This window comes from Grus americana, chromosome Z (genome assembly GCF_028858705.1).
Source record: "Grus americana isolate bGruAme1 chromosome Z, bGruAme1.mat, whole genome shotgun sequence".
Classification (NCBI taxonomy): Eukaryota; Metazoa; Chordata; class Aves; order Gruiformes; family Gruidae; genus Grus; species Grus americana.
In genome coordinates, this window is record NC_072891.1 from 11,911,420 (window position 1) to 11,923,162 (window position 11,743).

At 57.6% G+C, this 11,743-nt stretch overlaps 1 protein-coding gene across 2 annotated transcripts; it reads right to left on the reverse strand.

Moving 5' to 3' along the window:
• Window positions 1-1,115: 1,115 nt before the first annotated feature.
• LOC129199533 (uncharacterized) lies at window positions 1,116-9,379 on the reverse strand. 2 transcript variants are annotated; one of them, XM_054810165.1, is made up of 11 exons: window positions 9,079-9,379; window positions 7,337-7,579; window positions 6,089-6,379; window positions 5,629-5,726; window positions 4,071-4,263; window positions 3,737-3,848; window positions 3,352-3,598; window positions 2,564-2,603; window positions 2,039-2,141; window positions 1,914-1,960; window positions 1,118-1,656 (listed from the first exon to the last, which is right to left on the reverse strand). In XM_054810165.1, the coding sequence occupies exons 1-10, from the start codon at window positions 9,188-9,190 to the stop codon at window positions 1,918-1,920; spliced, it is 1,482 nt and encodes a 493-aa protein (XP_054666140.1). In that variant the 5' UTR covers window positions 9,191-9,379; the 3' UTR covers window positions 1,118-1,656; window positions 1,914-1,917. The 2 variants fall into 2 exon arrangements, with proteins under 2 accessions (XP_054666138.1, XP_054666140.1); XM_054810163.1 differs by lacking the exons at window positions 2,039-2,141; window positions 5,629-5,726; window positions 6,089-6,379; window positions 7,337-7,579; window positions 9,079-9,379 and having other exon boundaries at window positions 1,116-1,656; window positions 4,071-5,150.
• Between the last annotated feature and the right edge of the window lie 2,364 nt (window positions 9,380-11,743).

Genomic DNA, 11,743 nt, shown 5'->3' on the forward strand with positions numbered 1-11,743 from the left:
AACAGTGAGCAAATGGCTGTGTGGTTGTTGCAGCTGCCAGCTGGGTTAAACCACAACACAGCTCCAGAGAGGCTCCTTCAGAAGCTTGTCTGGCTCCACCATGGCAATCCCAGGTTGTAGCAGCTCAACTTAGATATCCTGGATGTGGTTCCAGCAGGGGCTGGTGCACCACAGAGACTGGTTCTGCCTTTGCTGGTCAAGGGCAAGGGGTCTCAGAGCCAGGACTGACCACATGACTCTGTTCATTGTCTCACCAATAAAGACTCTTTGCTGGCCATGGTGGTAGTCACCTCTGATCTTCACTTTCCTTCCAGGTTTGACCTGGCACAGGGACTGCAAAGGACCTGAGAGCACACAGGTCCCTCAGCTCTGGCCACAGCATGGGCACAGAAGACAGTCCTGCCCAAGCTGTTGGATCGAGTCCAAAGGAGGGCCACGAAGCTGATCAGAGGACTGGAGCACCTCTCCTCTGAGGACAGTCTGAGAGAGTTGGGATTGTTCAGCCTGGAGAAAAGAAGGCTCCAGGGAGATCTAATTGCGGCTTATCAGTACCTGAAGGGGCCTACAGGAAAGCTGGAGAGGGACTGTTTATCAGGGAGTGTAGTGACAGGACAAGGGGTAATGGGTTTGAACTAAAAGAGAATAGATTTAGATTAGATATTGGGTAGAAATTCTTCACTGTGAGGGTGGTGAGGAACAGGTTGTCCAGAGAAGCTGCGGATGCCCCATCCCTGGGGGCAAGGCCAGGTTGGATGGGGCTTTGGGCAACCTGGCCTAGTGGAGGGTGTCCCTGCCTATGGCACGGGAGTTGGAACTAGATCATCTTTGAGGTCCCTTTCAACCCAAACCATTCTGTGATTCTATGATTCTATGTCCATTGAGGGACATTACCCTTTCACTGATTCCCACCACATACCCCATCCAAACTCAGGTGAGAGCTGCCCAACACAGCGCTGAGGGTTGGAAAGGTTGTCAGGCACCACTCAGGCATTCAGGGTCACAGCGCAGCCCTGCTCATGGACTCCCCTCAACAAGGTGCAGTTGTTGGGCGATGTGACCCCTCAAGGGCAATGTGGGGACCAGGCAGGAGATGTGGACGGGCAGGCAGCCCCCTCCAAACCATGAGCCTTTATTGGTTGTCCAGACAGAGCAGGCAGAGTCGCAAAGGCAGCCCAGTCAAGCCAGGCTCCAGCAGAACCCTGGGTTTAGCTGAATATCAGAGGGGTTGGGAACCTAGGACATGGCAGGAGCATGGACCCTCCCTCAGCACAAGCCCGTGTGAGTCAGAGACTGGGAAATCTGGCATAGAGTTCCTGCTTCCAGAAAGCAAAAACAAAAGCAAAGCCTAAAAAAAAGAACTACAGAAAGTGACATTCAAAGGCCTTAAAACAGCAGTAAGTGAAAGCTGGGCGGTGAAGGGAGTGAGGAAAGAAAAAGCTCACAGCCCTCCTTGGCCTCCTGTTTTCCTCTTGCTCTGCTGAATTGGATGGGACCCCCAGTGCTGGTCACAGTCACAGGAGAGCCAAGGGGCTGGCAGCCATCAGCACTGAACTGGGGTCATCCTCCCCATCTTCTCTGCTCCCTCACTGCTCTGAATGTCTCCTGTGGTCCTGGGCAGGGGCTGGAGTGACTGATCTCCAGCCTGGCCACCTTCACCTGTGGAGACCAAAGGCACCAAGGGCAGAGGCTGCTGTGTGCCCTCAGCTGCGTGGGGAGCTCACGCCACCACAGCTGCCTGCACACACGAGTTTCTGAAGCACCACAGGGCTGGGGCAAATGGGGAGGCATGTCACTGAAGAGGATGAGCAGATGTTTCTCCTGAGGGTCAGGCTCTTCTGGGAGATCTCTGCTCCCCTTCCAGCTGCCACCCAGCCCTTTCTGTGATAGTGGTCCAGAAAATTGCATTTTCCTACCTTTTTAATTATCCTCTGTAGCTTTGCGGGGAAAAAACTTCCTTTTCCTGGAAAGGCAAAAGGAGTACTGAGTAAGAGACTGGTATTACCCCTGGCCCTGCTGAACATGTCCCCTTCCTACTCACCTGGAAAGCACGAACCACAGGATACCTGCAGACACGAGGAGTGCCAACAGCACAACCACCCCAATCACAGTCCCCCACCACGGAGCTGGAGGCTGCCCTGCAACTAACGCAAAGCCAGGAGTGGGTGCCACAGCCTGGACTACGTTCTAGCAATGGCACCAACAATGGCAAAGGGAAGTGTTCAAGGCCAGGCTGGATGGAGCTTTGGGCAACCTGGTCTAGTGGAGGATGTCCCTGCCCATGGCAGGGGGGTTGGAACTAGGTGGTCTTTGAAGTCCCTTCCAACCCAAACCATTCTATGACTCTATGAATCTATGTGAAAGTGCGTAGACATGTGTCTTCATTTAGGGTTCTTCTGGGATGGAGGATGACCCCATATATAGGAAACGACAGGTTTCCTCTGCCCCCCACAAGACCCCGCAGCTCCTGCACTCAGCCAGCTCCTCTCCACAGGAAGCGGCCAGGCTGGGAAAAGGGAACGTGCGGGAGAGACTCTCAGGCACAGGGAGCGAGGAGCCCGCTTACCAACAGAGAAGCTGTAGCAGACACAGGTGAACTTCTCTGCCTGTTGGAGGAGACGGGAGGGAGAGCTCAGGCTGATATCTCGCATCAAATTTAAAAGTTAATCATGATTCTGTAGCTAAGAAGTTACAGATAGTTTTTCATAGTTGCATAGTTAAGAATGTTACAGATGATAGTTTTTCATAGTTAAGGATGTCACAGATAGCTTTGTAGATAGTTGCTAGGTACTACTAAGGATGGCTATGGTACAGTCCTACCCCCGTGTTAGTTAATATTTATCCAAAGAATGTATCAAAGAAGACGTGACTGTCAAGAAGTAGAAGCATAACTGATAAATCGATTGTCTGATCAACAGACCCTGAAGAACCAATTGGAAGTGCCAGAAGTATTGAGAAATTAGGGGGAGGGTAATTTGGGCCAGGGCCTCCGCGACCGCCGACCCATGAGCCCCCTACCCCTGTTATACCACCTACTCAAAAGATAAAGTGTGTGAGGATTCACTTGTTGCACACCGGGGAATGAATCCGCTTTTCGGAAAACAAGGCCACTCCTGCCCCACTGCCCGCACTTGGCGCAAAGGCCTCCCGCCCACAGCCACCAAATATCCCAGCGGTGGCCAAGGACCCCCGGGACACTGTCCTGCTGAGGCACCCAGGTTCTGAGCGCAGGGGCTGGGAGCGGAGCCCGTGTGGCACGGACGCTCGCCATCAGCAGAGGGCCCAGACCCCGCCGAGGGGCCCGGCCCCGGCTGGCAGCATCCCCGGGGAGCAGGAGCCCCCCGCGAAGGGTACCTGCGGCGAGCGGCGGACGAGGCGGAGAAGGGCCGTGTAGTCCCAGCCCGTCCGGAGGGCAGCGTTGTGGTAGCCCTGCCTGCGGGTCCCGTCGCCCAGCACAAAGTCCGTGGAGGCAGTGAGGTTGATCACGGCAGCCACGTAGGTGCCAGGCTGCTGGCTGGCGTTGAAGGGCTGTGGTTCCCCCAAGCAGGCGCCTTCCACCGCCGTGCCATTGTGCGTCGCGACCACGATGAGCTGGTGTTCCCTGCAAGGCAGGGCGGTGAGAGGGCCGGGGGAGACGGGGCCGGGAAGAGCGGGACGCAGGCCGCTGCGGGTGAGCACTGGCGGTGGGGAAACCCATCTCGGGGCTGCAGAGAGCAGAGCTGCGGGGGGCTGCACTCACCTCGCCATCTCGGGGGGCCGGGCGATGGGCCGGAGGGGAAGCACAACGGTCCCTTGGGATGGGGAGATGTCACGGACGCTGCGGCAGCTGATGTCGAGAGGGTGCGGGGTGTCTGGAGGGGAAGAGCCGGGGGATGAGCATCAGTGGGCAGCGCGGCAGGGTCTGTGTGGGGAGCAGGGGTGGCCCCGGGCAATGCAGGGTGCAGAGCACAGCTCCTCTGTGCCCAAGCTCCTCGGCGCTGGCCGGGAGGCCACGGGGCTGGGGACAGAGAGCTGCCTCAGCTGGGGCGCATGCCATGGCCACCCCAGAGGGACCGGGACACAGCCAGCCTTACCCGAGCTGTCGGTCTGAAACTCCCACAGTGACGCAGCCCCGGCTCCCGTGTTCGTGACTCCCTGCATCGTCACCACGTAGCTGCTGCCGGGGCTGTGCCCAGGCAGCGAGTGCTCCGTGACAGAGCTGCTCAGCCGCAGCCGCTGCATCTCCAGGAAGCCGCCGTCCTGCGCACTCCAGGCTGTGATGTTCAGCTGGGGACAGGGGACAGAACTGGAGGGCAGCAGCTCCCACCTGCCCTCTGGGGACCTGCCCACAGCACACCGAGACAGAGCAAAGCACCCCTGCAAGCCTCCCCTTCTCTGCACCTGCCCCGCTTGTGGAACGCTCCCAGAGAGGAACCAGCAGGAGCCTTGGCCCCTTGTGTGGACCTCAGAGCAGACGAGAGGAGCAATTTGGAGCCAGCACTCAAGATGCCAGAGGGGCTGCCTCTGTGAGCAAAGGACCAAGCCTCTGTGGAGACCTGAGGGCAAGAGGGAGGCCGGCCCTTTGAAGAGGTGTATATACGTGTAATGAGCCTGAGGCCAGGTCACCGGCATGGTATTGCAACACCGCAGGCACTGTGGGGACATCCCCCACCAGAGGAGCCCTGAACTTCTCATTCCTCCCACGCAAGGTTGGACTCTGAAGGCTTTGTCTACATGAAAAGGGGAAGACAGATTTTTCCACAAGGGATACAGATGGAGGATCCTCATTTGCCAATGCATCATGTGAATTTCTCATGAAATGCCGGGCCATCCTCACTGCTGTCGGGGGCTTTATGGAAATGGCTTCTTGGGAATATGAAAAACGAGCTAACCAAAAGCAGAAAAAAGGATTCTTTCAGAAACAGAGGTGTCTGGGAGCAGGGAACCAGCTGGAAGATACCCACAAGCAACACCGTCCAGGCCTCTCTTTGCCATTTTTGCCAGGAAAGAGCTAAGAGGCCCATGAGGAACCAGCATGTCTGAGTCCCTGTCACCTCATGGAGAAGTCTGTTCTCACAGAGGGCATAGGGCACACTGCTAAGGGTCTCACCCCCCCGCAGTGCTAGAAAGCAGGGCTGCACCGTGGGAAGAGCCCCAAACACACAGACAGAGGAGGCACCTCTAGCCACACACTGAGGAACACTCAAAGAAACAGTGCACGTCCCTCAGAAGAAGAGGGGTTTTCGGAGGACGACTCAAACCACAGGTTTCCCTGTGGCAGGAACCAGAAACAAGCACGCAAGAGGCACAGGAAATCCTGGGAGGCCACGCCAGCAGACACGTCACCAAGTGCTGCACACTGAGCTGCAAAGTCTGCAAAACACCAGGCTGAGGAGACCTGGGGGGGAAGCCCAGAGGGCAGGGAGCACCCACCACCTCTCCAGGCAACTCCACAGCATGGGGAATGTCAAGGGCGAGAAAGAAAATGCTCATGCTCATCACAGCCAGATATTCACTGGGACTGGCTATGAACCGTGGGTTATCATGGCTTTCCCTTCCCCACTCTCCCCCAGGCTGCCTGCACAGACCTCCAGGCAGGGGGGCACCGGGCAAGGTGATGGGCACTATGGGCAGTCCATGGTGCCCTGGTACCTGGTATCCAATGATCTCCCCATTGCAGGAGGGCAGCTTCTCCCACTTGATGGACCCCGTGCTGGGATCCAGCCACAGCTTCTCCGGTCTGTCCGGCACTGGAAGCACAGGAGGAGAGGGTCATGCACGGGGCCAGCGAGGAGGGGCTGAGCCCACAGCAGGGTGCAGGCAGCTCCTGGCCCCGGGGACAGGCTGCAAAGGGCCCCCCAAGCACGGTTTGTCCCCCACAAAGGCTGCATGTGCTGCAGCAGCAGGAGCAGCAACGGTGTAGAGAGGAGAGGGAGAGTGAGGAGGGGACGTGCTGTGCTCCAGGGCCCTGCGCAGCCCCTTCCCCTGGATCATCACTGCAGGGCACAGATGATCAGGCTGAGCTGCCAGGTGAAGGGGACATCTATCCACCTCCCCTACCTGTGACACAGCCGAGGACTGTCCCTTCTCTCCTACACTCATGCACACATACCTGTTTCCCCTGTCCTGACCAACCATGTGAAAAGGACCGTGCTGGGGGGCAGGGAGATGGTGACACTGTAGTCGGTGAAGGGCTGCAGAGGGGGACAAGTAAATGTTCCCTCCCCGCCATGTAGCATCTCCTCTCCCTTCACCTCCTCAGCCTCACAGGGAGGGGAGGAAGGCACTGCCAGGCGGCACGTGGCCCGCATGCGCTGGCAGACGTCAGGGAGCCTGCAGGTCCAGTTCAGTTTGATGCTGGTGCTGGAAATCTCCAAGGTCCCGGGGACAACCTGGAGGACCTCTGTGAAGGAAACATCACAAGATGGTCACTTCCTTCCCTTCCCCTCCCAGCATTGCAAGTTACTGTGGTCAGACAGCCCTGCTCCCCACCCAGCCAGGAGGGAGGGAAAGTGAGAGGCTGGAAGTGGTCACTACAGCTTTCTGGCAGGGGATCAGGAGGGACCCGGACAGGAATGAATGTGGGTGAATGTGTGGACTACTGTTGCTCAAGGTAATTTTCCCCACTGAGTCCAACCTGAGGTGTCTGTGGGTCCCAGCACCTCTACAGTTCAACAGATGCAGCTCTTAGAAAGACCTAGCCATTTCCTGCTCTGCATACACCCCAGGAGAAAGGTTCATTTGCCCTGACAGTATAGTGAGAGATGGGGCTCTAGGACACCATACAGAGCAGCCCTCTTACACCACACCACCAGGAAGGGGTGAGGGGGAAAAGGGCCCACGCCGCTTCCTCCAAGCCTCCCCGGAAAGGCCAGGAGGAGCAGGAGCTCAAGGGGCTGGGGCACCCACGAGGGGCTCATACTGTGCCCACCATGACACAGAGCCTGGAGGGGACCAGCCCACAGGGAACGAGCTGTGATACTCACAGCTGCATGGTCTGAGAGGACACAGGCAGCAGAGCCCTCCGATCCCCCCGCCCCAACCATGACGCCATGCAGACCACAAACTCCACCACACATAGCTCTCCCATGCTTCTCTCCTTTGTGCACGTGCTCTTGCGAGAAGCCCTCAGGGAGACCCTTATCACCCACACCTCCAGCAAGAACATCCCGCACACCGGTGAACCGTAGTCTGGACTCAGCGCAGGCTCGGGGGCTGCCTCCACACCGCCTTCGGCAGCACCTGCCCTTTCCCCAGGCAGGCAGAGAGCCCCAAACCTCCTGTGCACACACAGCCTGCCTTCCCCTGCTCAGGAAGGGCAGAGCGGGGCAGCCAGGAGAGCTCCTGCTGCCTCCCTTACCGATGCACTCCACGTTAGACCGAATGCGGATCCAGACACCTCCGCTGTCCCTTCCGAGCCAAACTTCTCTGTATACAGGTTTCCCATGACTGACGGACTGGACTTCCCTCGCACATTTGATGTGGGTGAAGGATGGCTGGAAACCCGCAGGGCAGCTCAGCATCACTTCTTCGTTCATCTTGTACTTCTCCTCATCTGGTGCCAGCTGGAGTCTTGAGTCCCACCGAGGCCTTTTGCACGTTTCTGGCAGAGGTGCAAGTGGATGTTAGTTGTGTTAGGAGGTAACAAGTTAGGGCAGGGGTAGGTGGTGGGTGGGAGAAAAATCCCCAGCAGTCCATCCAGCCCCTGAAGGGAGAGGGAAGGTGACATGTCCATCTGCCAGGACATGACGTGCAGGCCAGGCTTGTGAGAGGCCGCTCTCCTTGGGTCCCTGAAGTGTGAATGATCATTCATCCATGAACCTCCCCCACCCAGCCCTGTGGCCGGGGACATTATATTCCCCCCTCCACAGCCCACAGCAAGGAGTTTCCCAGGACAACCACCCCTGCACTAGGAGACCCCTCCAGCCACTCATTCACACATGTCACACACCCCATCTCGGGCTGCCTTTGATGGCCCATGGTCCACCAGCCCTGATGGGGTGCATGTCTCTCCAGCCATGGCTCAGCCCTGCTACAGGGATCCGAGAAGCCCCTGCTACTCTTCTGGGGTCCCCGTGCCTGCTCAGTCAGGCCCTCGGCTGCTCTCCTCCTTCCCCAGACCACCGTGCGGGGGGACACGGGGATGAGCAATACCTTCTCCACTCACGTCCCTGGCTTTACCACAGGTTCTGCCACTTTTCCCTGCCACGAGCCCTGCTCCCTCCTCCACATTCCTTCCTCACCGCATTCACCATCCTCTGGGCAGAGCAGGCACAGCCTGTCCCAGCAGTTTGCTGAGCGCTGCGGGGCAAAGGCTTGGTGGCAATGATTCCTACGGGCAGGGATGCTAGCACCTGGGAAGGAGCACTTCCCTGTTCCTGACGCTGCAAGGGGCTCTGGGAGGCCTCAAAGTGCTTAAAGCACAAACCTCCTTCTCCCACAGGAGCAGAGACGGGGTCTCACAATGGTCAGGCCACCTTCTGACCAGCCACAGAGAAGTACAGACATGCCGGTGAACAAGCCACTCAGTGTCAGGCTTTGCTCCCAACCCTGATGACAGAAGGCAAGAGACGCCCAGCTGAGCACCGTGACCAGCAGCTGTGTCCCACTGACACACAGCCACGACCTACCCACGCCCAGGCACCCAGCCGCTCCCCACGCCCAGGCCCAGCCAGCTGGCAATGTGGCACAGTTCCATTTTGCTCTGCTCTCAGCAGGCACGGTGTCCCTCGGGCACACCTGGGCATGGGATGTGTACAGAAAGCGGTAGCCCTGCTCCCTGAAGACCCCTCCCCTGATTCACAATGCACGAATCCACACCTGATTCATGCCTGCAGCCTCCAGGGAACGACTGGCAACCTGGCTCGGTGCAGGGCATGACCCATCCCCGACCATCCAGCCCGATCCCGTCCTTCCACACACACTGTGCCATAGCTCCTGCCCCCCGGGATCGCCCAGAGACAGCAGGTGCCCCAGCTGACACAGCCCTCAGAGGTCCGCCTGGGCTTTGGCCCAGGGCTGCAGGCAGTAAAGATGCATATCAAACTTGCAGGAGGAGGAGCAGCAAAACCTCTCCAGCAAAGAGGAGGAACCGCTTCTTACCTGTTTCCTGGGGCATCCCTTGGACCTTGGGATCAGGTTCTTCCTGGCCCTGGGCTGCCAGCAGAGATACAAGGCCCAGGAGACAGCTCAGAGCCAGCAACTGCAGAGCCATGCTACCATGAAGTCCCCAGGCAGGACTGAAATCTCAGCCCCACTCGCTGCCTCTGAGCCCAGGCATCTGTAACTGACTGCAAGGCTTGCAACCACAGGAAGGAAACAGACACATGGAGAAATCTTGAGACACAGGAGGCTTCCTCTTTGGGGAGGGAACCACCCATCAGCGTCAGTGCTGCTGCCTTTTGCTGCTCTTTTTCCCCAAGGGCATCCAGGCACTGGTACTCAACAGAACAACCCCTGTCGCCAGGACCCCAGAGTTTCCCCTCCTAGCTACCAGAGTGCGTTCAAGAAGCGCTGCTCCTATTTCTGAGGCAATGCCCATGTGCTTCCCAACCCCACTGCGATGAGTCACTGCACTTCCTCTCAATGAGCACTGAAGATGGACGGCCTCTGAGAAGGTACATGCAGAGCTGGCAAGAAGCAGGGATAGGGACGGGGATGTGAACTGCGAGGAGTACCTCAAGGCCTGAAACAGTCCTTGGCCCTTCTGAGCGACACGCTCAACCCACACCCTCTCTCGTCCTTCCCTGCGTCTCCATCCTCAGCTGCCTCCTCCTCCTCCCCCTCAGCCTGGCAACCCTCTTCTCTGTCCCCAGGTGTGCAGACCACCCTGCCTTCCAGTCTCAAGGCTGACAGCCCAGGGTTGGACTGGATATGGGGACAGGGAGTGGGCAGCAGGGCCACCCAGGAGGTGGCAAGAGCACAAACCAACCCCATGCCCTAACCCTGCGTGTTCTCCGTTCTCAACCAGCAGCAGCCACACAGGGTTAAGCTCCCTCTTCTCCTCGCTGCCCGATACCCATCGAGAGCAGGTCCACCAGGCATGCAGGTCACACCACCGAGAGACCATGGGAAGGAGACGCTTTGGTCCCAGGGGCCAGCTGCAGGCACCACAATGACGGTCAGGCAGCCCATGTGAAGGACTGTCAAAACATGTCTTTACTGGCACATGCAGGTCATCCCAGGCTACCCACTGAATTAGAGAGATATGGGTATGAGGGATGGACTGTTAGATGAATAAGGAATTGGCTGGATGGCCACGTCCACAGAGTTACAGTCTGTGTGCGAGTGGAAACCAGTATTGAGTGGCGTCCCTCAAGAGTCCGTACCGGGACCAATGCTATTTAATATCTTCATCAGAGGCATAGGCAGTGCGATTGGATGCACCCTCAGCAAGTTTACAGATAACGCCAAGCTGAGTGGTGCAGCTGATTCACTCGAGGGATGGGATGCCGTCCAGAGGGACCTTGACAGGCTCAAGAAGTGTGCCCACGTGAACCTCACAAAGTTCAACAAGGCCACGTGCAAGGTCATGTGCCTGGGTCGGGGCAATCTCCCGTATCAATACAGACCAGGGGATGAACTGATTGAGAGCAGCCCTGTGGAGAAGGGCTCGGGGGTACCGGTGGATGAAAAATTGAATATGAACCAGCAATGTGCACTTGCAGCCCAGAAAGCCAGCTCAGCCTGGGCTGCATCAATAGAAGCATGACCAGCAGGTCAAGGGAGGTGATCCTGCCCCTCTACTCTGCTCTTGTGAGACCCCACCTGGAGTACCGCCTCCAGCTCTGGGGTCCCCAGTACAAGATGGACATGGAGCTGTTGGAGAGAGTCCAGAGGAGGCCACAAAAATGATCCAAGGTCTGGAGCACGTCTCCTGCGAGGACAGGCTGAGAGAGTTGGAGGTGTTCAGCCCGGAGAAGAGGAGGCTCCGGGGAGACCTTACAGCAGCCTTCCAGTACTTAAAGAGGGCTTAAAAGATAATTGGAGAGAGACTCTTTACCAAGGCCTGTAGTAACAGGACAAGGGGAAATGGTTTTCAATAGAAGGGCAGTAGATTTACATTTGATGCAAGAAAGAAATTTTTTACAATGAGGGTGTGAGAGACACTGAAGCAGATTGCCAAGAGAAGCTGTGGATGGCCCATCCCTCTGTTCAAATCCAGGTTGAACAGGGCTTTGAGCAACCTAATCTAGTGAAAGGGAGGGTGGACTTGAAAGATCCCTTCCAACCAAACCATTCTGTGATTCTGTGATTCTAACCACAGAGCTGGAGAAGATGGTGGTCGATTGCCCCATCTTGCAGCAGCGTGCTCCTCACCAAGGAGAGCCTTCGGGCTGCCCCTCGACCTCCAGGCTGCACAGGGAACCAGCATCCCACAGTGCGGGAGAGGCAGTGGCTGCTGGAGGCTGCACCGTGGCAGCAGCAGCAGCCGAGATCGAGCAGATCCCGAAGGGCACAGGATGGGGATTTCCCAAGAGGGCCAGGGCCAACTGCACCTCACAAAATGGGAGACGAGCATCAACGCGCACAGAAGGAGTCACAGACCAACACAGAGGTCCAGCTAGGCCAAGTTGAGACCGTGCTACTTGTGGGATGGGGAGGAGGGAAAGGAGGAACCCAAAGCACTGTGCTGGGAGCACACAGCTTCTCAGATGTGCTTCCTCAGGGCTGCCAGGGGCTGGAAAAGCCTCGTCCAAGCTCCTCCATGAAGATTCATAGGGACAGGGCTTTCGCACACAAAACAGGGAGGAACCATGACAAGGTG